This window comes from Monodon monoceros, unplaced genomic scaffold (genome assembly GCF_005190385.1).
Source record: "Monodon monoceros isolate NGI ecotype Baffin Bay Population unplaced genomic scaffold, NGI_Narwhal_1 Super_Scaffold_6, whole genome shotgun sequence".
In the NCBI taxonomy this organism is placed as follows: Eukaryota; Metazoa; Chordata; class Mammalia; order Artiodactyla; family Monodontidae; genus Monodon; species Monodon monoceros.
In genome coordinates, this window is record NW_021703783.1 from 83,831,375 (window position 1) to 83,858,880 (window position 27,506).

At 41.1% G+C, this 27,506-nt stretch overlaps 1 protein-coding gene and 1 non-coding gene across 2 annotated transcripts in view; one reads left to right on the top strand and one right to left on the bottom strand.

Moving 5' to 3' along the window:
- ALDH1L2 (aldehyde dehydrogenase 1 family member L2) overlaps nt 1-22,488 on the bottom strand; it is a 44,192-nt gene extending 21,704 nt beyond the window's left edge. Inside the window, exons 1-12 of the mRNA XM_029206380.1 lie at nt 22,350-22,488; nt 17,486-17,720; nt 15,600-15,765; nt 13,798-13,899; nt 13,497-13,586; nt 11,074-11,208; nt 9,589-9,714; nt 8,937-9,028; nt 6,898-7,045; nt 2,618-2,737; nt 1,903-2,030; nt 274-424 (exon numbers count right to left, since the gene is read on the bottom strand). Coding sequence (XP_029062213.1) covers nt 274-424; nt 1,903-2,030; nt 2,618-2,737; nt 6,898-7,045; nt 8,937-9,028; nt 9,589-9,714; nt 11,074-11,208; nt 13,497-13,586; nt 13,798-13,899; nt 15,600-15,765; nt 17,486-17,574 — 1,347 coding nt within the window. The 5' untranslated portion in view covers nt 17,575-17,720; nt 22,350-22,488. The remainder of the gene's footprint in view (nt 1-273; nt 425-1,902; nt 2,031-2,617; nt 2,738-6,897; nt 7,046-8,936; nt 9,029-9,588; nt 9,715-11,073; nt 11,209-13,496; nt 13,587-13,797; nt 13,900-15,599; nt 15,766-17,485; nt 17,721-22,349) is intronic.
- On the top strand, nt 18,789-18,860 carry TRNAW-CCA. Its single transcript has one exon. It is a non-coding gene; the product is annotated as a tRNA-Trp (tRNA).
- Nucleotides 22,489-27,506: the final 5,018 nt, after the last annotated feature.

The window sequence follows — 27,506 nt, forward strand, 5'->3', positions numbered from 1 at the left end:
TTTAGGTTCAGAAAATCTTGAGTTCAAATCCTAGCTCTATGGTTTACTTACTATGTGACCATAGGTAAGTCATTCATTGTCCTCAAGCCTCAATTTCCTCACCTGTAATAAGAGTTAATAGATATCCACCTCCCTCAGATGATTGTTATAAGGATAAGATGAGAAAACCTACATAAGGGGTGGCTCTGACAAAGTGTCTTTACAGACTAATAAACATTCGTCCCTTTTCCTCTTGGAATGATCTACATGGAGACAAACAACATTTGCACTTACTTGAATTTTGTCACACCAGCCAGCAAAATACCTGAATGTTTGCACAGACATTCCAATGTGAGTCTTCAGAGCCAAGGTGTAGACAGCCCCTGAATCGAGGGCTTCGATGGTCGCCAGCTCTTCTTGGTTCTCTTCCAGTAGGTCTGCTAGTCTGTATGCATAAAGAAATTCATTCAACAAATATTGAGTCTCTACTGCATTTAATGCATCATCCTAAGGGCTGAGAACTTAGAGGTGAACACAAATGAACCAGGTCTCTGTCCTCATGGAGAACATGGTCTAGTAGGGAAGAGAGACATTCAACAAAAAATGTCATTAATAATTTGTTTTAAGAGTTATAATGAAGAAGCAGAGGGTGTTGGAAGTCTGTATCATTTGCACCATAGATGTATAAGCAGTAAAAGAGTGATTGAGCCACAGTAATCCAAGGAGATCAATGACAGAAAACAGTGGGAATGTGGATAGTTCATGAATATACTGGGAGATGTTAGGGGGCAAACCACACTCTTAGAGAACCCAGGAACACTTGAGGCTTTCTGGTTGGGACAGAAATATTTCCAACACTAGCTGAAAAGGACAAAGACAGAAAAACATGGAATGAATGATAAACACTGCAACAGGTTTCTGTTTGGTGTCTAGTTTCTTTGGGAAGATAAGTTCATAGTCCAAGTTCATCTTTTGTGTTCACCTCTTCCATTTGTTTTCCTTCCTTCCTTTAGTGATTCTGAGATGTTCCTTTTGGACCATTCCAAAATCAGGCTTGAAATCCTCCTCCCTAACGTTTCTTTCAGATCCTGTTCCAAGAAATCTTTGGACAAAGTCAGCTATTTGGCTTTTAGTAAGTAGAAAACTGAATTTATGATCGAATCTGATTACTCTTGGCATACTCAGCTACCGATTTATAATACCCTTTCCAGGCCTTAGTGTTTTTCCTCCTTGCTTCTACTCCCTACACATGAAGTAGACTTAAAATGTCCCTTTGGAAACAGCAGGGTGCTGGATGTTCTCCATGTGCTCTCGTCTCCACCCTGCTCTGTGATCCCTGGAGGATGACCTTTGTAGACTACATCACGGGCTCCCGTGCTCTCTCACTGGGCATTGCTAATGAGGGGCCAGTGGGAGGCACCCCCAAGAGACTGGCGAACTGGAGGATAAAATGGTCTGGGATTTGAATCCTCCGGTTGCCTCAGCGATGGGCTGTAGACCAGCAGATGCTGCGTCCCTCTACCCAAACCCGCTGTAGTGTGGTCTTCTCCTACAGCTATAGATCTTACCTGATTCTAGTAACAGCTCCTTCCTCTGTCCCTTCAGGCCTTGGAGTAAGGGCACCTTCCCCCTGTTCTACCCCTGCCTGGGTGCTTCATTATCCTTTGACGGATTCCCTTGACTTTGCTCACATCTTTACAAATACATAGTCCTTTACTAAACTTCTTCCGGTACAGGGATGCTGACTGAAACAAGCAACAGTACAAAAATCAGGAACTCACATATATGGGATTTTATAGGATGCAAGGGACAAAAGACGTGCTATATAACAGGTGCATGCTAGAATGTTTTGAAGAAATTTTTAAAATCTTGGCAATCTAGTCAGTATCCAAAGGCCACAGGCTGTGTCCTTAAAAATCGTACCTGTACATCAATATTCCTCTTTCTCGTGCATTCATTCTTCCCCATTCACCATTTTCAAAAGCATCTTTGGCTGCTGCCACTGCTTTATCAACATCCACCAAAGAGGCATAGGATACTTTGCATATCGTCTATTTCAAGGTAGGAAAAAATAGGTTCTAGGTTATCTATATATGGAGATATGCAATTATGTTTCTTGGGATTAATTATTATACTATAAAATTCAAAGAATTTTTATGATGGAAAATCAATACTTCCAGTAATATAGTAAAGAAAAAGAAACAATTTTTTAACATGAAAATTATGAGCCTAAAATTTAGTACTTCGCATGTCACACTACACTATGAGAAGACACATTTAGGAAACTGTATTTCTTCTCTTGCCTTGGGGAAGCTGAATTTCTCACCACGAGCTTGCAAAGTCTGAGATTTTCTTTTTCACACATATAGCTTTATGTGGAATTGTGCTTCTGATGTGTATAGGTATAGTGATCCATCTAAATTCATCATAAATATTCATTCTTTAAAGTTGGTTACTGTAGTTAACAGCAGCCAGTACCAGAAATGAATAGTTGAAAGAAATGCATGAAGTACATTTATATTAAGTGCTCACGGTCAGAGTAATAGAATAAGTAACTTTTTAAGACTGTTTTATAACAGTGTATAAATGAAAAAAATCCATGATCAGTGGTCACTACACACGCTAAGAAATTACTCACAGATCCATCTGTTGGGTTGATGGTGTCATAAGTCTGTCCATCATCGGCATCTGTGAACTGTCCATTTATGAAGCACTGATATGGCATTTTTACTGTCATTTCATTGACCTCCTTTGAAACCTAAGAGAGAGAATTATATTAATAGAGTCAATGGATTTCTGTGCGTATGCATTTGATACCAAAGAGCAATAAAGAAGCTTATTCACTAATGCAGAGGGAGGCGTTAAGTCAATGGGATTCTAGTGCTTACTGTCCAGAAGGGACAAGCATGTGTAATATTTAGGCCTCATGATGCTTAGATTGGCCATTGAGACAGGAGGTCAGCTTCTGTGATGACCGAAGTACTCTAGGGGGAGCTTTATAAAGATCTGTTTTCTTCCTCATAGAGATGAAGTATGACTCAGAAGACCTCAAGATAATGGAAACACCACCATCTAGTGGCAACATCTGTGGAGTGCACCAACTACTGTCATTCAAAGTTTTGAAATTGCCTGTCAATAGGTTTCCTTTTACACTGGTGCCATTTTAAGTTTTCTTTCCAGTGTTCTTCCCCATTTTCACGTTCCCTCTCTTACATATGTGTTGCTTAAATTGTACTCTCTACTATTAGCTGGCAAGTGAATTTAGATTAGTCCATTAACCTCTATAAATCTCAGTTTTTCCAACAATAAAATGGGGATAATACACCTGCTTCATACAGTTATTAAGAGACATAATTAAAATTATACACGTGAAAGAGCATTATTGGCATAAGGTCACACATCAATGAAGGCATTAAAAAGGAAATTTAATGATTTCAGAAATTATCTTACATAGAGAAATTGATGATGCCTAGAAAAGAAACAAAAAATAGCAAGAGGGTAGCTTGCTGCTCATCATCAGTAAGTATTAGAGAAATACAAATCAAAACTACAATCAGGTACCACCTCACACGGGTCAGAAGGGCCATCATTAAACAGTCTACAAATAACAGATGCTGGAGAGGGTGTGGAGAAAAGGGAACCCTCCTACACTGTTGGTGGGAATTATATTGGTGCAGCCACTATGGAAAACGGTATGGAGGTTCCTTAAAAAACTAAAAATAGAGTTGCCATATGATCCAGCAATCCCACTCCTAGGCATATATCCAGACAAAACTCTAAATTTGAGAAGATACACGCACCCCAATGTTCATAGCAGCACTATTTACATAGCCAAGACATGGAAACAACCTAAATGTCCATCAACAGATGAATGGATAAAGAAGATGTGGCATATATATATACATATACATATAAACAATGGAATACTACTCAGCCATAAAAAAAGCAATGTGCAATAACTGAAATTTTACAAGTCACTGGAGAGGTTCAACAGTAGATTCAAGCAGGCAGAAGAAAGAATTAGCAAGCCAGACAATGGGTCAATAGAGATATCCGGTCTGAAAATAGGAAGGAAAAAGAATTTAAAAAATGAATAGAGGGACTTCCCTGGTGGTCCAGTGGGTAAGACGCTGCACTGCCAATGGAGGGGGCCCGGGTTCAATCCCTGGTTGGGGAGCTAGATCCCACATGCATGCTGCAACTAAGAGTTCGCATGCCACAACTAAGAGTCTGCATGCCACAACTAAAGATCCCACGTGCTGCAACGAAGACCCAGCGCAGCCAAAATAAATTTTAAAAATAAATAAATATTTTTAGAAAATGAATAGAGCCTTAGAAGCCTGCAGAACACCATCAAATGTACCAACACGTGCATAATGAGAGTCCCAGGAATGAGTGGAGAAGGGGAGAGGGGCAGAAAGAATATTTGAAGAAATAATGGCTGAAAATGTCCCAAATTTGATGAAAAACATTAGTCTGCACGTCCGAGAAGCTCAATAAACTCCAAGTAGAAAAATCTCAGAGATCCATCTTAAACACATCATGTAAAAATGGTCAAGAGCCAAAGACAAAGAGGGAATCTTGAAAGCTGCAAGGGAGGAGCAACTCATCACATAAAAGGGATCCTCAATAAAATTAACAGATGACTTATCCCCAGAAACCACGGAGGCCAGAAAGCAATAGGATGATATATTCATAGTGCTGAAAGAGACTGTCAACCGAAAATTCCACATACAGCAAAAACACCCTCCAAGAACAAAGGAGAAATTAAGTCATTCCCAAATGAATGAAACTAGCACATTGCTAGCACATGAACATTGCTAGCACACTGCCTTTCAAAAAGTACTAAAAAGTGTCCTTCTGGCAGAAATGGAAGGACACTAGACAGTAATTTAAATCTACATGAAGAAATAAAGAACACTGACAGAGGTAAATATAAGTCAGTATAAATGTATTTTTGTTTTTAAACCCTTTTCTTCTTCTATCTGATTTGAAAGACAACTGCATAAAGCAATAATTATAAAACTATGTTGGTGGGTTTATAATGTATAAAGATGTATTTGTATGACAGTAATAGCACAAATAAGGGGGTAGGGAGCAGAGCTATACTGTAGGAAATTTTTTCTACACTATTGGTATTAAGTTGGTATTAATCTGAGCTAGAATGTTTTAAGAAAAACGTCTCTTGAAATCCTCAAGGCAACCATTAAGGAAATAAAAATATATAGCAAAAGAGATTAAACTGGCATGCTAGACAATATCCATTTAACAAAAAAGAGAGCAGTAAAGGAGTAGAGGAGCAAAAAAAAGCATAAAACAAGACATATAGAAGCCCAAGTGGCAAAAGAACAAACAGATTAATTGGACTTAATCAAATTTTAAAACTTTTTTGTGTTAAAGGACACTATCAAAAAAGTGAAAAGAAAACCCACAGAAAGGGACAAAATATTTACAAATAATAAATCTGATTAGGGTCTAGTATCCAAAATATACTAAGGTCTCCTACAACTCAAAAGTTAAAAAGACAAATATCCCAGTTAAAAACGAAGCGAAGGATTTGAGGGAATTCCCTGGTGGTCCAGTGGTTAGGACTGGGTGTCCTCACTTCCAGTGGCCTGGGTTCCATCCCTGGTCAGGGAACTAAGATCTTACAAGCTGCTTGGTGAGGCCAAAAAAACCAAACCAAACCAAACCAAAACAAAAGAAACAACAACAATGACAAAAAAAACCAAACCCAAAACAGGTGAAATATCTGAATAGGTATTTCTCCAAAGAAGACATACAAGTGGCCAATAAGCACATGAAAAGATGTTTATCATTAGTCATTAGGGAAATGTAAATCAAAACCAGAACAAGATGTCACTTCACACCTGCTAGAACAGCTGAAAGAGAAAAGACAGACAATAGCATATGTTGGTGAGGACATGAAGAAATTAGAAGCTTCCTACATTGCTACTGGCATTGTAAAATGGTGTAGTCACTTTGGAAAGCAGATGGGCAGTTCCTCAAAAAGTTAAACATGGAGTTACTATATGACTCATCAATTCCACTTCTAGATATTTACCCAAGAGAACTGAGAACATATGTTCACACAAAAACTTATACATGAATTTTCATAACAGCATTATTTATAATAGCCCCAAAGTAGAAACAGTCCAAATGTACATCAACTGAGGAAAGGATAAACAAAATGTAGTTTATCCACACAATGGACTATTACTTGGCTAGGAAAAAGGAATGAAGTGATAATCTACTCTACAATATGGTTGAACCTTGAACACATTATGCTAAGTGAAAGAAGCCAGCTGCAAAAGGCCACTTATTACCTAATTCCATTTATATGAAATGTCTAGAATAGGCAAATCCATAGAAACAGAAAGTAAATTAGAGAGGAGAGCAGAGAATGTCTGCCAAGGGATACAGGGTTTCTTTTTAGGAGGTGACACAAATGTTGCATAACCAGATAGTGGTCATGGTTGTACAACTCGGTGAAATACTAAAAAAACAATGAATTATACATTTTATTTTATTTTATTTTATTTATTTATTTATTTTGCAGTACGCGGGCCTCTCACCGTTGTGGCCTCTCCCGTTGCGGAGCACAGGCTCCGGATGCTCAGGCTCAGCGGCCATGGCTCACGGGCCCAGCCGCTCCGCGGCACGTGGGATCCTCCCGGACCAGGGCATGAACCCGCATCCCCTGCATTGGCAGGCGGACACTCAACCACTGTGCCACCAGTGAAGCCCAAATTATACATTTTAAAAGGGTAAAATGTATGGTATCTGAATTATAATCTCAATAAAACTGTCATTTTAAAAAGGTTGTAAATGTAAAAACAAATGGATGAAAGGTACAGCATTCTTTTATAGTACGAAGGTCTTAACGGTTTAGGTTTTCGACACCATGGGCAGGCTTACATAATCCACCACTAGCTCCGCTTCTTGATCTTCTCCTCTCAGTTTCCTCACGACTTTTTGGATGAAGTCTTCAAACTTGGTGGCCATATAAACATCCTCATTCTGTAACTGAAGTCCTCCACATTTCTGTCTTATCTCTTCAACCAGCCTGAAAAGAAGAACCAGCTCATGTTACTTACATTTTTAGAAGAGTTTAGAGGGACTGTGATTACATTTAACGTGCTTTGAAGTAGGATGTATATCACATGCCTATTTATATCCCATGAGATCTTCTATGATAATAATCAGAGAAATTGATAAGATTGGGAGAAAAAAATTTTAAAGCTGTCTTGAAGGACAGTGGCAATTTTTAAACTTTTAATTTATTTTTTAAACATTTTATTTATTTTTGGCTGTATCGCATGGCATGTGGGATCTTAGTTCCCCGACCAGGGATTGAACCTGCACCCTCTGCATTGGAAGTGCGGAGTCTTAACCACTGGACCACCAGGGAAGTCCCAGCAATTTTTTTTATACATGACTAGAAATACCAGAAATCAAGGCAAAGACATTTTAATTACTTGCAAGCAAAATGATAAAGGGCACATAAAATCAGTTTCTTTCCTTTCAAAATACTCAAGGAATAAGAAATAAGGAAAACTTCTGAACTGTGACGATTATAAGAAACCAAAGTCATACCGTAGAATACTTTCTCTAGATCCTGTGAAACAATAAAACAAACATTTGTTTGTATTACATGGCTAAGATAAGTATGAAACAGAACCATCGGGAAGGTTAATATAATTTGTAAAGTCCTTTTCAACCCTTTGATTTTTCACTGTTAAGTTTTCAAATCATAGCTATAACTTGACATTTCTTGAGTAGCAAAGGTGTACCAGACAGAGGTGTACTAGTAAGCTCACCACAGGGGCTGCTCAGCCATGTATTCCCTAAGAGAGATGAGGTGCCTTGGTAGAGTCCAAGCTAATAATATTAGATGATTATGGTAAGTCAGACACTCAAACAGGAAGTGGGTAACTCCTGCAGCCGTATCTTGTTAGCAAAAAACTAGTGTTAAAAGTACAATGTTGAAATCTTTAGTTGAGCAAATGAGAAGGTTCTGGGAACTCATGAACCATAGCTGAGAAATCTGTAACTTGAGGAACCAAAACTTTTAACTTCTGGTAATGATATTTGCTCTTGAGAGGATGGTTTTTGATGATTGGAATAAAAAAGATCCACGAATGAAGGGACTTTGTCTTGTTCATGACTGTATCCCCAGTGCAAAAAACTGTTCCTGATGTCATAAATGTTCAATAAATTGTGTTAAATACATGAATGAATAAATAAATAAATAGACAGAATGTTCATCATGAACACTTGCTTTGCCGACATGAAGGATTGTCAAGAGGAGTTTACCTTGTTTATTTAGTAAATGGCCATAGTGTGGCCCTCAAAGAAAAAGCACCTCTGCAAGACTCGTCACTGTTAGGATCCTGGTCTGCTCTTCATGCCACAGAGGGTGGCTTTCTAGTCCTCTAGCCCTTTCTACTTGTTTGAAACCTCTGTAGAGAAATTCTGACTGTAGAGTGATTACCCTTACTCTTGCAAGAAGTCTGGCAATCCTCATTCTAGATATATCATATCGGGTAACTTAGGGAGATAGGAGAAAAAGATTAGGGGTAAGCATAATCAGTGTAAGGTATCCTTTTAGGTGAGACTATATAGAGAAATCCCTTTTAACATTCTCACTCAGAACTTCCCAATTCTAACTGGAGGAGAATCAACTAAGAAATATGAAGACAGATTTTTAAATGAAACAAATAATTAGAAGGGTTGTTTTCTAGGTGTATAGTAAATATGAAAATAACTCCTGGTTAGCAACGAAGAGAAGGGAACAAATACATGTATTTGACCATGGAAACAAACAAACCAAAAAAGATGAAGAAAAGAGAAATACAGTAGATGGGTACAATAGAGTGATAACAACTAGTTGATTTTCAGAGTCAAAGTCAAAATCCCTGGTGGAGGGGTATGAGTCAGTAAGGTGGTGGTTTTACCTGACAACATCCATTGAGCTTGCTCCAGATTTAAAGAAGTCTGTTGAATCTTCAATAACAGGGACGTTGCTTAAAATCCCAGCCCAGATGGCCTGCACAAGGGAAACTTTTATGAGGGAGCTGCCATGTAGAACGCTGTGGCAGAGACTAGTTAGCTTCTCACCAAACCTACTTCTTTTCCTGGATTGATTACAATTCTCAGCATCTCTTCAAGTTAGAGGCGGCCGTGCGACTGACTTCTAGCCGGTGAATATGAATATAAGTGACCTGTACTCCCAGACTTGTCCCATGAAAAACCTCCTTCACACAGTTCTCTGTGTTCTTGTGCTCTTCTTGGCTGTCTGGGATGGAGATGACCCCCAGCAGGACCTTGAAGATAGCCCAGCCTCGGTTCCTGCTTGACTCCACTCCTAACCTTCATGTTCCAGCTTCACCCCTAACCCCCAGGCCAACCTAGAACTGCCTTGGATTATTTATGTGAGTGACAAATAAACGTGCGTATAAATTTTGGCACTGATTTCCTTTTGCAGCTAATACGAAAAAGAGGAAATAAAAGTTCCATCCCAACTACTTTGAGGATTAATGGTACCAGTTAACAAAAATGGTTTCGTTTTCCAAGATAAGAGTAACATTAAGAACTTCCCGTGTTCACCTTGATGGCCTCCGCCACCTTCACCTCTTCGGCTGTAAGTTCCACCACTGATGTCTCACCCGCTGAAAAGTACTGAGAGGCAGGAATCATTTTTCCATCTTCAAACTGCAGATTTCTCACCATCAGCTATAAAATAACAACAAAACAAGCAGAAGAATTGAGGATTAGGACAATTCAGAAGTGAGACTGGTGGGAGGAGTCTTATATGGGTATAAGAAGCAGCTTATTTGACAAATATAAAAATATGGATTAGGGCTTCCCTGGTGGCCCAGTGGTTGAGAGTCCGCCTGCCGATGCAGGGGACACGGGCTCGTGCCCCGGTCCGGGAGGATCCCACATGCCATGGAGCGGCTGGGCCCGTGAGCCATGGCCCCTGAGCTTGCGCGTCCGGAGCCTGTGCTCCGCAATGGGAGAGGCCACAGCAGTGAGAGGCCCACGTACCAAAAAAAAAAAAAATATGGATTAAAAGCACTCACCGTTATGTGTAAAAGGACTGAAATGGTATTTCAGCCATGGCAGCAGAAAGGAGAAAGTTACATCTACGGGTAGGTATATCTCAAAATGGATGATAAGCCCTCCCAAAATTGACATTCGGATATAGGTATTGGGTCTAAAGCCTACTGTAACTACCGCTGCCACTAGTACAAGTGCTACTACTATTACTGCCATCTTTGGAACACTTACTCTGCAGCATGCACTGCGCTAAGTACATATATACTGAAGTATCTTATTCAATCCCATAAATCCTGATGGAGGCAGGTGTCCTTATTATCCCCATTTTACTGATGAGGAAATGGAGGCTCAATGAAATTAAGTGCTTTGCCCAGTGCCACACAGTGAGTAACAGAACTGGGGTGACAGCCCAGGACTAGATGGACTCTGCAGCCTACAGTCTTAGTAACTGATCTATCCTGTAAGCCATCAGAAAGTGTCTGCGAGCTGCAAATGCCCTTTTGCTTTCTTCACTGGGCAGCTGCCCAAGAGCCCAGAGAGGCCCAGAGTCCACGCTCTCAAGCACAGGCAGAGTGGGTGGGCGCCTGCCTGGTGAGGCAGAGGGGGGAGCCTCTGAAGAGGGCCACACCATCTGATCCTCCCAGACTCTGCCAGTGGGAAGGCAGACAGACAAGATCACTCTCTGTTTTACAGATGCGGAAACTGAGCCTCCGAGGGGAGAGGCGTCCTGCCCAAGACCAGTAAGTGGCAGAGCAGGGATTCATGACCTGTTTCCTGACTAAACTCCAAGATCTTTCTACTGTATCACAAACCAGGCTGTGCGGGTCCTCGGGGCCCGTCCTGAGAAGCCTTCTTCTCATCAAGGTACCTAGAGCCAGCTCATCCCCAGAGAGAAATGGAGCACAGACACCTTGAGCTCCCACATCCCACTGCAAAGCCAGACTACCCTGTGAAAGCTAGTCCCTCAATAGCTTGGGTTTATCAAAGGAAACCAAAAAAGTTATTTTAGAGGTGACCATGTTGAACACTCACTGCTTTTCCATCGTTACCAAAAAGAACAAGGCCGCTTTTGGTAACAAGACCAGGCTTCCTGGCACCTTTAATTTCCAGTGGTTCTCCAGGAGGGATGGAGCTATTCAGTAATGATGAGCCGTAGAAAGTGACCACCTAATAAAGAGATCAAACCCAGGTTGTGAAAGGGGGAAGTGGAGGCTGGTTATAAGGGTGTATGCGAGCAGCAGTCCTGGCAAAAAAGCTGAAGTTGCAATTCTCATCTATGACAAAATTTGGGACCCCCCCCCCACCCCCAATGATATCAAGCATCTATGGAAATGACACAAAGCAAGAGATAGTCTGTGAATGTGTGACTGAAGAGTTTTAAAAAATGCCGCACATCCAGGTGACACGAGTATACATTTATCATTTATGCACATTGACACAAAGGTGAATGAGATAAAAGCTCTCACAGACTTTGCAGCCTGAAGGTAGGGTTTGTGGGGGAAGTGGAGGTGTTGGTGGGGTATCAGGGAGGGCAGATGCAGAGCGGTAAACAAACTATTATATTGCAGTGGGATGTACGATGGGAGGTACAGGTGCTTTGTGTGTCGGTTTATGGAAACAGGACTGGATCCAGACTGTAACTAAGAGAACTGGATACTAATTGATTTGTTGTTATAATAATTATTATAATTCTATGGCCATTAGCTATCATTTATTGAGCACTATAATATTTAATAGTTATTGAATACTCATTCTATGCCAGGGACTAAGTACTTCGATGAATTAACGTGTATTAACTCATTTCATCTTCACAACAACCCCAAACCTATAAAGGAGGCACTATTATTAGTCTCATTCTACAATGAGGAAACCAAGGCACCCATTGGTGAAATAACCTGCACCCAATGGTTAAATAACCTGCCAAAGGTTACACGGCAAATAGTTGAAAAGCCAGAGTTTTAATGGAAACATTCTGGCTTCAGAGCCCACACTTTTTTGTGTGAGTATATCTGCTTTGAAAAACTGGGTATTATCAGTTGTGGTAAAATATATTCATATGCTATGATGATGTCACCCTAGTCTAAGATATACACCCAGTACTAACCATGTGATCAAGGGTACATGTGCAAGGATGTCCATGGTAGCCTTCTTTATTTTTTTATTGAAGTATAGTTGATGTATAATATAAAGTTACAGGTGTACAATACAGTGACTCACAATTTTTAAAGGTTATACTCCATTTATATTTATAAAATATTGGCTATATTCCCTGCGTTGTACAATATATCCTTGTAGCTTAATTTATAAATAATACTTTGTACCTCTTAATCCCCTACTCCTATCTTGCCCCCCAGCCCTTTCCCTCTCCCCACTGGTAACCACTTGTTTGTTCTCTGTATCTGTGAGTCTGCTTCTTTTATATTACATTCACTAGTTTGTTGTACTTTTTAGATTCCATATATAAGTGATATCATACAGTATTTGTCTTTCTCTGCCTGACTTATTTCACTTACCATAATGCCCTCCAATCCCACCCTTTAAGCATTGCACTAAACCTCTTCCCTTGGTCCTTCGCTGATCCCACATATTTTTATTGACACCTAATATGCACTAAGAACCCTGTGTAAGTGCTGAGAGTATCAAGACAATAACATGATGCTCTTGCCCCTGAGGGGTTCACAGTCTACGGGGGTAAGAGGGATAGATACATAAAGAGATGCTTATAGTATATAATATGCTGTGTCAGAGCTAGGCAGGGCATTACGGGAACAGAGAGAAGGGACGCCCAATCCCGCCAGGCTGGGCGTGTGACGTCAGGAGACTTCCTACAAGAGGTGAAACCTGAGTTGAGTGGAGATCCCACAGGGATTAGAAGGCCTTTCCTGCCCAGCCCCCCTCCCCCGCCCACCCCACCCCTGCCCACCGCTCCTGCTGCATCTCTCCCCATGCCTCTCACACCTGATCCTCACACCTGGAGCTACAGCTTCACTGAACTCTACTGCGAGTCCCTGTCCAGGTAATATGCTCTCCTACCTCTGGGTCTTTAACTCTTTGACTCATTCTCTACCTGTTGACCTCTTCTCGAAGTGCAAGCAAAACAGTCAGCTTTTCTAGAAAGCCTTTCCTAAGACACCTGAGTCTGGGCCTCAGTTACATCATTTGTCTTACTTCATTGTGCGTGTTTATTCACTTCTCTGCCTTCTCCATAAAGCTGCAGTCGCCCTGAGAGCAGAGGCTGTGCCTAGTGTCTGCTTCACACCAAATGCTCAATACATGGGGAGTAAAGAGGGAGGTGGTCACGTGTACCTAGAGCTCTTTTAGCTGGTCACGTGTACCTAGAACACAGACTCTCCTCACAACCAAAGGAAGAACCAGAGGAAGCCTAGACTTATGTGTAATACCTCTTACAAAGGTTATATGCAAAAAAAAAAAAAAAAAAGGTTCCTAGAACATACCTGTCCATTTATCTCTGTCCAAGCTCCAGGGACTTTATCATGACCTCGGATCCAGTTATGTAAAGCTTCAGCAGACTGATCCCAAGAGATCTAGAAATGCACAAAGCACAGGTTGAACTTCTAATGCTGCAAGTCTCAAAGGCAATAGAAACATTTCTCTCCATCAGTGGCGGACATGAGTAGGGATGGGGTAGCAGCCTCCCTTGGAGATCTACCTTTTGGTAGGAAATGGTAAACTGAGAACTGCTTAAAGGTGGACGACAATAAACTCTGAGATGTGTTACTGAGTTGATATAAATACCTCAGCATTTTCCTTTTTCTGGATACCTTCATATGTTGCAGCTTCTTCTGACTGGGGCATACGAGCAGCTTTTCCATCGGCTATGAGCTGGACAGCTTCCACCTAAAGCCAAAAATATTAACTGTGTTAGAGCCCAGTGGTCAACAATGGCATGGCCTGTTTAACTGAAGTTTCTGTTGAACAGAATTACTACATATAAATCTGTTCAGAGAGTCAGACTTTGATAAAAATAACTACCATTTCTTTGGATCCATAATTATGCCAGGCAGTGTAGTGGCTACTTTATGTAAAATATCCCTTGCAGCATCATCCCAGTCCTACAACATGGGTATTATTAGTCCTGTTTTACAGAGGAGGAAACTGAGGCCTGCAAAAAGCCTCAAGCTACTAGCTCGAGAAAAAGCAACTAGCTCAAGATCACAGAGATAGTTTGTAGGTGGTGGAAGCAGGATCTGCATCCAGGTCTATCTACTGCCAATATCCATCCTGTACTTTTTAAAATGACTCCTTTATTTAAGCAAATTTCAATCTCCCCTTGGTGTTTCAATGGAAATTTCAGGAATATAATTGTAAAATAGGTCATTGTGGGTTATTTCTGCTCATCATGATGATTCTAGAAAGTCATATTTAAGGAATTCAACTGGCTTTCTAGCTTAGGACACCTGGAATAAAAAAAACAATTAAAACTGTCCATGAGTTTGATTGCCTTTGGGATGTGTCCTACATCCCCCTCCATGCCATATTTATGTTTACCTTGAGTTGAGAGCCTCTCTCCTTCACTGGGAGACCTATGTGAGCTCAAGTTCTCAGTTTTCTCTCTAAGTACTCACAGCTGAGTACTCCAACCCCCAAAAGAGCACGTGGTGGGAGCCACCTGGGAACAGGGCCAAGTTTACAACTCATTCATTCCACCTATTTCTGGCTATAATATCACCAGGTACAGGATCCAGGCTTGCTCGAATGCTACTGAACACACAAAATACTATTTTGATTATAATGATCATTTTGAGCACCTATGTGTGCCAGATGCTTTACACAAACGTCATTTAATTTTCACAACAACCCTGTAAGTCAGGCAGTATTATCCCCATTTTATAGATGAGGAAACCAAGGCTAAAGAGGCTAAGTGACCTGCCTATTATACAGCAAATAAGTGGTAAAACGAGAACTACTCTCTTAGTCGTTAAATGATACAAAGCACTGCTCTCCTCTCTCCCAAATCAATGGCTGCTTCTTTATATCATCTTACTGTCCATCTCTGTGTTGTACTTCTACCATATCAAACTACAGAAGACATTAAATGACGTGGAAATTATCTTTCAATGTTTTTACAGGTTAATGTATTTTTTCTTTGTGGTGCACATGTTTTGAGCCTTTAATCCAGAGCATATCTGAACAAATAAAGCAGTGTTAAAGTTCACCCTTTTACATAGACTGATTTTAAATGTTTTTGAAGAAAGCCCAAATTACATATCAAAATTTCTTAAGATTCTGCCGCTTCTTTACAATTAGTCATTATAAACAGGGCTGGAGATTCAAATATTTGGTAAAACGAATGAAGGAGTTTGATTACTACTTTATCCACTTGATCACTGTTCTCAGAAGAACAAGTCAGATTCATGGACTAAGAAATTCTAAAGTGCAGATTTCCACCCTCAAAATACCATCCTACTGGCAAATATAAAATCTAATTTTATTTTGGGGCTTTTTATTTTTAGTACAAATTCACAGGAGCAAATTCTCAATAAAAGAAAAACTTTAAAGCGTGACTAAATTCTCCTTGATAGCATAAATATACTGACCATGGCCTTGATTCCTTCAGGAAAAAGAAACCGATTATAAAGTGCATCCACTGTATCATTGGGTTCGACATCACACGACCTCTGGAGGAGGACGGGTCCTGTGTCTAAACCATCATCAGCCCAGAAAACAGAAAACCCAGCTTTCTTATCTCCCATGATTAGAGTCCTGGGAAAAGAAGAGTTTCAACATAAAATGTTGGTTAACTGTATCATAAGGTGATAAATTAGTGACATTCAAGTACCAGGTGTTTACAATGGAAAATAGACAGTGAATGAAGCTATTGTGAAAATTACAGCAGAGCTGGGAGATGTAAACACTCAAAAAAAGCAGAACTTAATGGTACTGCTACTTTATACAACTTCACCTCTGTAGTCTTTCTTGTTAACACATACTAATGACTTATAGTCTACTCAAAAAGCCATTAGAGACCATCAGTACTACCCCTCACTGATTCCCAGGTGTCAGCTTTCTACTGCAGCATCAAGTAATTTTGCCCACTCATGTCCAGTTCCTACAGTGTACCTGACCCTGTATTAGGCAGAATAAGATAATGGAAGATAAAACAGAAGATGATCAGTGCAATGTGAAAAGGAGAACTGATAATTAATTTAGGTTGTGTAATTCAGGTACAAGCATCACTTAGAGCTAGAATTAGTTCTAGATTAGCTATAAATTGTAGTAAAAGATGGTTGATTAATTCAACTATTTGTATTTTGTATTCTATAAATTTAGCCTAAGAGGAAATGCTGGCCCTACAGACCTCATAATACATACAATAAACCAGATATATGGAAATACACACATAAAAGAATATCAGAGAGCAGGCTAATATAGACAGAGTATGAACTGGTAGGTCAGCCATGCTCTCCATCTAATCATTTTTACCTCTCTGAGCTACTAATCAAGCAAGACCTAAATCAATCAACCAACCAGTCAATCAACCACTCTTTTCAGAAATATTGAGGAATTAATTGGCATTGTGTTATCTAAGAGCCTTGAAAATATTCATGTATTTTGACCCAGTGATTCTGCATGTGCAAGCAATGTGAACTGAGAAAAAAAATACATGTTTAAGTACAAAGATATTCACTATAGTACTATTTACAGGAGCAAAAAAGAAATCAATTCATGTAATTGGTCTTAAAATACAATGAAATGCTTTTCTTACCACATTTAAACTAAGTATAGATTTTCTGCCTATCTGATAACTTGACACTAAGAGACAGCTGGGAGATGTGCAGGTAAAGGAGAAAAGGTAGAGAAGGTGGGAAAGGCCCACCTTGACCCACAGTATAGTATACCTATAGGACTGGGCACCTACAGTATACCAGGCAGTGTTCTTGATACTGGGACATATGACGGTAAAAATGTTAGACCAGAGTCCTATTTCCCCTCAAGAGGCTTAAAGTAGAATGGGGGAAGTCACACCATGAGAAAGATAATTTCAGGTAATTCAGCATTTCCTGAAATGTACTTGAGATATTCTATGCAAAAAAATGTTCTACGGCCAAATAAGTGTGGGAACACTTTGTACTCAGATTCCCTCTTGGAGATTATGATGCCCACATTAAAGCACATATTAAAATTTCTGAGTCCTGAGATAAAGAAATCCAGCATAAACCAAACTTGTCTAACCACAGGACCTTTGCCTGCTCAATACCTAGTTATATCTGATAGAGCCAATACTCCATAGATTATTCTTGGGAAACGCTGTTCTGGCTTATGCAGTACCTCTAGATCTCAGGGGAGTTTGTGCAACAGTAGCAGTCAATCGGGACCTCACAATTGTTCAAGCATACCTAGTTGCTTGATCACCTAGGTAAAACACAGAAAGATTACAAGCAATGGGGATGGGCCCATCTTGGTTATTTAAAAAAAATCTCACCAGTTGATAGCAGAGGCTCCTCTGTGTCTGGGAAGGATAGATGGGTGATAAATGATGGAACCATGCTTAGGGCTGTCAATTACATCCATGGGGATGAACTGCGTGCAGAAGGGAAGCACGTTTAGCTCAGCACCCACGGATCTGTAGGCCTCCGCCACCTCCTTTATGGTCTTGCCCTTGACTCTCCATCTAGGGAACTTGAACACAGGGGTCCCATTTTTCTCTGCAGCCAAAGCTGAGCATGAAAGAGAAGATTATTTTCATCAAAAAACTTTTAGCCATAATTTTGTATTACTGTGGATCCACACATTGTAATTTCATGAAACATTTACAAATAAAACATGGTAAAGAACAATTTAGATTCTGACCAGGATTTGACATGATACAATTTTATCAAGATGCATCTATTTTTCTAATGTGTTTTTCTATAGTTAAGGCATAATGATTCAACTCAGAAGTTTGTGGCTAGACAACGTTTTGAGATTTTAACTGAAGCTGCTTCTTTTATAGATCAAAATTTGTACCTTTATTACTGATACAGCCATTTAAAGGACATTTGTTTGTTTGTTTCTTAAGATTTGGAGTCAAGTGCCAAAACATCACCATCCCAATTAGACGTAGCCTCTGGTACAGATGGAAAACCTTGATTCCCTTCCCACACCTGCTTCCTGGGGGGAAGTCCCTTTTATCACAGGGAAAACTGTAGACTGGAACACACTCTCCCCGCCAAACAGGCAGATCCCGAAAGATAAATGGAGAAAGTGATAGGGATAGAATAAGGTAGTTACACAGCTAGAAATCCCACTAGGGGAAGACAGATAGAGAGAGACTTCAGGAGATCACCATAAGCTAGACACCAACCAGAAAATGCCCAGACCATCGGGCAGCTAAGCAACAATCAGAACATTTTGAAACTAAACAGACTGACTTAGGCTGATACCACAGAAAAACAGAAATAAGCCTGCATTCGGCCTTGGGAGGTCTATAAGATAACAGACCCTGAGAAAAACCGCATTCTTGCATGTAGCCAAGACAGGTAAACAGGTGAAAGGGGAAAGAAACTAGGTGGAAGGGGACATTATACCAAAACCTGAGACAAATTACCATATTTTAGTATATATTACCACCCTTTTGCTGATATGCATATGATTTAAATAGCGCCATGACAGTCCCGGTGAGACCATGTAGGGTCAAAGGAGGAACTAATGATGTAAGCCTTGACATCTACACAAAATGAGGAAGAAGGTGGTCTTCCCCCCTCCCATTTTTTCTTTGACTATAAAAATGTAGACCTCTGGGGACTTCCCTGGTGGTCCAGTGGTTAAGACTCGTGCTCCCAATGCAGGGGGCCCAGGTTCGATCCCTGGTGGGGGAACTAGATCCTGCACGCATGCCACGACTAAAGATCCCGCATGCCGCAACGAAGGTCCCGTACTCGGCAACGAAGATCCCCCGCACCGCAAGCAGTGCTGCCAAATAAATAAATAAACATTAAAAAAAAAAAAGTAGCCCTCTTTGTTCTTGGGGCTGTACTCCCTTGCCGGCCTGCTTGTATCCCTCAAGCCTCCTATGCTAATAAACTCAGTCTTTGCCTGCCACTGCCTCACCCTGAACTCTTTCTGTGCTGAGACAAAAGAACCTGAGCTTCAGTAAGTCCTGACACTAGGTAAGCAGTTTCAATGAAAAGACAGTGGGTTCAAGTCCCCTCCTAGGTCAGGGATTGTGGTTCCAGCCCTAGTCCGAGGTGTGGCTGGGTTTGAGTCCCATCTGAGGAGGAGTGTGGTTTCAAAAGTAGCTGAGTTGAGCTGCGTCTGTCTAGTTCCTTCTCCTAAATTCGCCCATAAGATAAGTTAGTGGAGGAGAGAGGCCAAGAGTGGAGAATCCATGCTCCCCGTAAGGGTTTGCCCTACTGAAGCAGATCCCAGGCTCTTTGCTCAGGAAATGTTGTCCCTTCTGAAAGGAATGACTCCTTCCTACCTCTGTGTGAAATGGAATGGTCCTCCAAAGTACAGACAGCACAAGCCCATTTTTTCCATAATAAAATAGCACTTTTATTAACTATATACCTTGCCTATATTAAGTATATATATATTTATTCTCCATCAATAACACAAAGAAACCATATTTTCGGCAATATCCAGAAGTCTTAACTAAGGCATTGTACCTGCATGTTCGGGCTTCCTTTCCTTTATTCCCATCTAATCACCAACATTCATAGGCTCTGCAGGGGATGATGCCTCCATGAAGCCTAAAGGCCAAAGCCTAACAAGTCCTAAAATGGCCCTGGCCTTCAAGGTGATGCCTTAGTCAATCCAATTGGCAGAATCTGAGAGACCAGTATAATAATGTTTACAAAATGTAAATGTTCCTAAAATGTTCAAAAAGCTGTGAACAAAACAAAATGTCAGATGATAGGAAAGTGGGTAAATGGTGGTGAAAAAAATGTGGTGAGGCCTTCCCTGGTGGCGCAGTGGTTGAGAGTCCGCCTGCCAATGCAGGGGACATGGGTTCGTGCCCCCGTCTGGGAAGATCCCACATGCCGCAGAGCGGCTGGGCCCGTGAGCCATGGCCGCTGAGCCTGCGCGTCCGGAGCCTGTGCTCCGCAACGGGAGATCCCACAACAGTGAGAGGCCCGCGTACCGCAAAAAAAAAAAAAAAGTGGTGAAACTGAGAGAAAATTGTGAAAGGTTAGACTGGGAAAGAAAAATGGGGTGGAAGAGACTTAGAAGTCTTCATTTGAAAAATCCACTCCACTGAGACAAGCTTGAGCCATTCAGGTGTTGCTCCCCCATATTGATTTTTGGCTGCCCCAGGACTATTTTTTGTTGCTCTAGTTGACTATACTGACAACAAAAATCGCCGCTGTCATTATTGATCCTTTTTATGAATCAGGTGCCGTGCTGAGCAGTTTACATACATTATCTCATTTCATCCATGTGAGATGGGTATCACTGAACTAAGCTTAATGAGTTTAAGTGACTTGTCCAGGGTCACACAGCTATCAAGTGGCAGAGTCAGAACTAGTTTCATGATTCTAGAACATACACTGTTAACCATATGCTGGGACCAGGCACCAGGGAAAACAGTCTGAAAGGAGGTGTAAGAGTCACATGCTTGCAATTCTTCTGAAGTTCACTGTACATGGTAGAGACTCTTAGTTGCCCCCTTTCCTCCTTTACCAAGGATTCCTCTACTTTAGCTGAACACATGGCCACCCCAAATAAAATCTGTATTTCTCAGCCTGTTCTGCAAATAGATTTGGCCTATGACTAAGTTCTAGCCAACAGGATACAAGTGGGAGTAATATGTAAAACTTCTGGATTATGCCCTTAATAAAGGCTTGCCCTCTGCTTCCCATCTTGCCCTTCTGCTTGCTGGAATGCAGAGTTGATAGTGGGGGCTGAAGCCACTACCTTGGACCATGAGATGGAAGCCCAGTGTTGATAATGGCAAGACAACAAACCGAAGGAGCCTTCATTGTGATAAATATCTGGCTGCCACAACAGCTGTGATGGTCAATCCAAACTTGAGAAAGGGACTTCTCTCTTATTTAAGCTAATATTATTTGAGGTCCTCCTGATTCAACAGCCAATCTGATATCTCAAATGCAAGTCCTTCCAAACATCCCACACACAAAGCTGGTGGGAATAGATAATGATGAGACAGGTAGTCCTGGTGACGGGAATCTGTCCCCTTCTGCCCTTGGAGCCAGGTATGAATTCATGAGGCAGATTCCCTCAGAATTTCCCAGGTTGAGATAATCTTTTTCTGAAACACGGATAATTTCTAAATCAAGTGGTTAAATCCATGTGCATATGTGCTCTTGGCCCAACTCTTTTTTAGCTTGACTCTTTTTTTTTTTTCTTCCAGTTTTACTGAGATATAATTGATATACAACACTGTGTAAGTTTAAGGTGTACAGCATAATGATTTGACTTACATACATCATGAAATGATTATCACAATAAGTTTAGTGAACATCCATCCTCTCAGATAGATATAAAATTAAAGGAAAAGAAACAAATTTTTCCCTGTGCTGAGAACTCTAGGAATTTACTTTCTTAACAACTTTCACATATAACGTACAGCGGTGTGAATTATATTTATCATGCTATGCACTACATCCCTAGTCCTTAGTTATCTTATAATGGCAAGTTTGTACCTTTTGACTGCCTTCATCCAACTACCCCAGTAACAAGAACTAGAATAAACCCCAGAGCTGATTCCTCCAAGAAAGAAAAGTAAAATTTTAGGGTTATCACAGATATTGTTTTCCAACCAATGTATTGCATCATACCAGTGATTTATAAAGATTCAAGTCATAAGTCACGATTTCTAGATGCTAGTTCTTATTCCCTACCTGTAGACTGTTTCTTGCACTCTTTCTCAACATAACTATAGCATGCAAATCAGAATCACGCTGTAGGTTTGCTCTGAGGATGGCTATTTTCTTTACCTACCTTAATAACCAAGCAGTCATAGCTATAATTTGTTCTGAGATAAATGTATTCTTTATGACCCCACATCAATTGCTATTGTTGGGTGTGGCCTTCCCTGCATTCCTATCGGCACCTCTGCAACAGACATTACTCTAGATGTCCCATAGCACCTTTGGAAAGTCACAAGTGTAATTCAGGAAAAACACATGCTTGGAAATTCCTCTGAGGGACCTGGTGATTACCATGGAGGTAAGTGGAGAAACTTAGTAAAATAGGGGCCGGCATCTTTGTCTTGAGGCCCACAGAGAAGGGAGAGTTTCTGAGTCTGTATCTGCCACACAAATAGACTTGGCCTAAGAAGGCTTTCAACAGGCAGAGTGGAGGCCAGTGCAGTCCTTGATCCAGTTGTTCCAAGATACACTCACCCAGTGGGTCAGCTTTTCCATCCTTATCTGGAACTGTGAACACTCCCACAACTCGGTGGCCCTCTTTGCAGAGGTGGCTGTAGACTTCTTGTCCAAAGAGGCTCTGACCAATAAGTGCCACCTTCAGCTTGTTTTTGAAATAAACCTGCAAAGCAATTCAACAGTGACAGGTATTAGTACGGATAGAAGACATATGGATAATAAACACTCTTTTTTTAATCATACAAGATGACTTGAGCATTACAAAAGGCTCAAAGATCTACACAGTAAAATAGTTATTGACATACACTGAACTCAGACTACATGCTATATAGGTAGTAGTGAAAATAATTTCACACCCAAGTATTCCTCATTTTCCCTTTGCTCTAACTCCCTTGATTATTCATTATAATCATTGGGATTGCATATATTTTTACAAGGCATTTCAACTCCTTGATGAAATGAGGCCAGATGTTAACAAATAAGCATAAGTTTCTTAGTTAAAAGGGGTGTAATTCTGAGCAAGATCTACTTCACTATTGACAATGCTTTCATGTCCTGCAATTTTTTATGCCCACCTCCAAAAGATGCCAAGAGCTAACATCTAGTATAACGTAGGGGTCAAAAGCAGATCCTAGACTACCTGAGGTCAAACCTAGGGTCACCCACCCCTTGTTAGTTGTGTGACCTTTAGCAAGTAACTAACTTCCATTTGCCTTTTATTCCCCTCATCTGTAAAACTGGAATAACACCAACTCACACAATTCTGATTGAGGTAGATGACAATATGCATTAGGCTTAATGCAGTGTCTGACACAAAGCACTGTTTAAGTAAAAGCTTTAATAATGTTTTAAAGGCTTTCCTACATACTAGACAATTCTATGTTTTTTCACACGGTCCAGAATTCTACAGTCCTTGGTAAGTGGCATAAACTCATTTGGTCTTAAGACGTGGACTGAACTAATGAAATGTTCTTTATAGTCCTTGTAGGTTTCTTATAAGTTAATGCAGTCATTTGGCTTCAAACTTGACCTGCACTGATAACGCCACTTACAGTCTTTACTTATAGTATATTGTAATTTGCTGCAGAAAAGTCAATGTGGGGCTTCCCTGGTGGCGCAGTGGTTGAGAGTCCGCCTGCCGATGCAGGGGACACGGGTTCATGCCCCGGTCTGGGAAGATCCCACGTGCCGCGGAGCAGCTAGGCCCGTGAGCCATGACCGCTGAGCCTGCGCGTCCGGAGCCTGTGCTCCGCAACGGGAGAGGCCACAACAGTGAGAGCCCCGCGTAACGCAAAAAAAAAAGTCAATGTGCTTCATTACAGATACTATCCCAGACCCTGCTGTAAATTGTGCGTAAGGTCCTATATACCACATTGACCTTCTCAAATGTGAATGATTCTGAACCCCACATTTCGCCCCACAGATTTCAGATAAGGAATTGAGGGCTGCACATAATTTCATTTATTTTAATCCTCACAACTATCCTGTTTTCTTATCCCCCATTTTGTACCATTTTATGAATGAAGAAACCAAGACTTAGAAATATCAAGTATATCTCCAAGGTCATACTAGCAAAACAAGGGAGAGGCAGGATTTGAATCCAGGGCCATCTGACTCCAAAACCCACAATGGTACTTAAAAATAAAATGAGCCACTACTGCCCATCTCTTCCATCTCCTTTTTTAGAACATTAACACTGATGCACAAAAATGCAGTGATTGTCAATAAATATAAACACCACATAGATAAGAGTGGCACTAAAGGAGTTAAAGTTTTTAAGGACTGTCTTTAAGCAATTATGCCTTCTGTAAATTCTCCCAAGATGAAACCTTTTCACAAAGCTTAAGGTAACATGTTGACATGATGGTTGTTAAGATGGTGATGAAGAGCCACCAGGTGAAGCAGGCTAGTTGCAGGATTGTGCATGTAGAGGTAATCAGAGGGTCACCACCTCCTATGAGCTTCCCGTCTTGGCAAAGAACCAACCCCAGCTCCCCAGAGTTCTTTCCATCTTTCATTCCTCCACGTTAGAATACGTCTCCACAGGATTTGGATTTAGAATATTTTTCCTTCAATCTAAATGGGATTCATTAATATTCCAGAAAGTCATTCTAAGTTAGTAAAGCCTCACTGTTAAAATCTGACTATGAGGAAAACAATTTTCCCTTATTTCCCACTTTCTTAAGGGCATAGATGGCATCCCTTTTTAGGCATAAACTTAAAAGCCTACAGGTTCAGGGACTTCCCTGGTGGCGCAGTGGTTAAGCATCTGCCTGCCAATGCAGGGGACATGGGTTCAAGCCCTGGTCTGGGAAGATCCCACATGCCGCAGAGCAACAAAGCCCGTGCACCACAACTACTGAGCCTGCACTCTAGAGCCCACGAGCCACAACTACTGAAGCCCGCGCACCTAGAGCCCGTGCTCTGCAACAAGAGAAGCCACCGCAATAAGAAGCCCGCGCAACGCAATGAAGAGTAGCCCCCGCTCGCCACAACTAGAAAAAGCCCGCGTGCAGCAACAAAGACCCAACGTAGCCAAAAAAAAAAAAAGCATATGGGTTCACATCTTCCCTGTGAGCTGATAATTAAACAATTAAGGTTTTGGTATAAAAATTCTTTTCCATGGCCAGCCAAAGTTTCTATCCCAAAAGAGCCTAGAGCTTCAACATCTAATAGATTCTTGCAAAGAAACAGATTAACTCTGTAAGAACAGCACAATTTGCCTGCAGATAATGCATGACTATTTCATTTCCTCCCATCAAAAATATCAAAATGTTCTCTAAGTATTCTATCTTAAAATCCTATAATTAATGCTGTTGCTGGAAATAGAACTGACCTGACGTGTTGGCTATCTTACAAAATTTGGCTTTACCTCATACCATTACCAACACCAAATATTTTAAGACTTCTAAAATTATTAGTCTTAAAACATACAAGAGCCAAGAGGATGAGCTGACTCAATTGTAATGTGCTCTCAGCTGTCATCTGGTTATTGGGAGTTCAATTCCAGAGTGAACACTGCCCCAGAAAGACAGTGTTTAAAGAAACCATGTCAGTATCTCTGGAAATTCTACATTCACTGAAACACTTTCTGAGCTTAGTGGTAAAACTGAAACTATAAAGGTGAGTTTCTAGCAGTGAGAAAAATTTCAGAGTTTAAGATTTTAAGTATTTATAATGAGTTAGTATAATTCCAAAGAACTGGACCGGGATATTTCACCTTAGTCTTATTTCTCCAAGTATGATCTGAGGGCTGACTGCCCGTGTTGGCAGAATCAGCTGGGAGGAAATGTTAAAAATGTGGTTTCCTGGGCCCCATCCCTGATCTACTGAGTCAGACCGTCAGGAAGCTGGCACTAACTCAAAAGCATATGAAGAAGTTTGGATCCTGCCTCTGCACATTATTAGCCCAGGAAGCTGCATTTGAACAAGCTCTCCATTGATTGACAGGCACACTAAAGTCTGAGAATCTCTGCTATACAGAGTGTGTGTCTGCCCCCTACAAAAAAGATTTTGCCCTGGGGAGTTTGGGTCAAGGAAAAAGTGGTGGAAGTAGTAGCAAACAGTTTAAGGAGACCCTGGTATGTGTCAGGTATTTAATATGTGTTACCTCATTTTGATTGCCCAACGACTCCCAAGAGGCAGACATTAATAAGCCATTTTACAGATGGCTTTACAGATGAAGAAACTAAAACAAAGAGAGGTTAAGATACAGCCTGGGGCTTCCCTGGTGGCGCAGTGGTTGGGAGTCCGCCTGCCAGTGCAGGGGACACGGGTTCCATCCCTGGTCCGGGAGGATCTCACATGCCGCAGAGCAACTAAGCCCGTGCACCACAACTACTGAGCCCACACGCCACAACTGCTGAAGCCCGTGCGCCTGGAGCCCATGCTCTGTAGCGGGAGGGGCCGCCGCAGTGAGGGGCCCGCATGCCGTGGCAAGGAGTGACCCCTGAGAGGACCCAATGCAGCCAAAAATAAAATAAAATAAGTGAATAAAAAAAAAAAGAACGTAAGGGCTTCCCTGGTGACGCAGTGGTTAGGAATCCGCCTGCCAGTGCAGGGGACGCGGGTTCAAGCCCTGGTCTGGGAAGATCCCACATGCCGCAGAGCAACTGAGCCCGTGTGCCGCAACTACTGAGCCAGCACGCCGCAACTACTGAGCCAGCACGCCACAACTACTGAAGCCCGCGCACCTAGAGCCCATGCTCCGCAACGAGAGAAGCCACCGCAATGAGAAGCCCGTGGGCAGCAGCAAAGACCCAACGCAGCCAAAAATAAATATAAATAAATTTATTAAAAAAAAAGAAAGAAAAAATGGATGGTATTAAAAAAAAAAAAAGATACAGCCTGGAGTCAAATCACTACTCAGTGGCAGCTCTGAGATTCTAATCTAGTTATTACCCCAGTGCCATTGTTTTTCTATAACACCAGCTGTGCTACCTTGAGCTCAGCCTCATCAATTAAAATCTGAATAATAATAGTACCTATCTCATAAGGTTGTTAGGAGGATTTAGTGGGATAAAGCATGTAATGCATTAGTGCAGTGTGTGGCAATAACAAAGGCTCAATAAATGTCAACTAGTATCATTATTATACCACAAGTAATGCCCAGGTAAATAAAAATGATGATAATGGATCTTTCCTACTGGGAGTGTACCATAAGGCAGGCACTGTATTGAGCCTTTTTCACTGATTAAAAAAAATGTATCAAATCCTTATCATATGTCTCTAAGCCTTACTGTGATCCATTTTACAAATGAGAAAACATAGGGCTCGGGGAAGTTAAGTAACCTGGCCACGGACAGGGCTAATAAGGGGCAGAGGAAGGATGCAAACTCAGATCTGTTTCGCTTCAGCAGATGTGCTTCTATGGCTTTCCTATGTTGATGGTTCCCCCACCCCTTCTTTTTTAAAAGGAAAATTTGGCGATAGTTTGACAGGTCAATTACGGGAAATAGTTCCATCAGACTTTCTAAGGGAATATCATGGTGGTCCTGACATGGGAGACAGCACCATTCATTAAAGGGTTAGGCTGATGACCAGAGAACATACTTTAAGGCACTATCAGTGCCTTGTTATATTGGTGAGAAAGAAGAAGCGGGCATAAAATGACCCACAGCATTTCTAAATCCGGGTGATAAGTGCTGTTATCTTGGGGTTCTCTAGAGATAACAT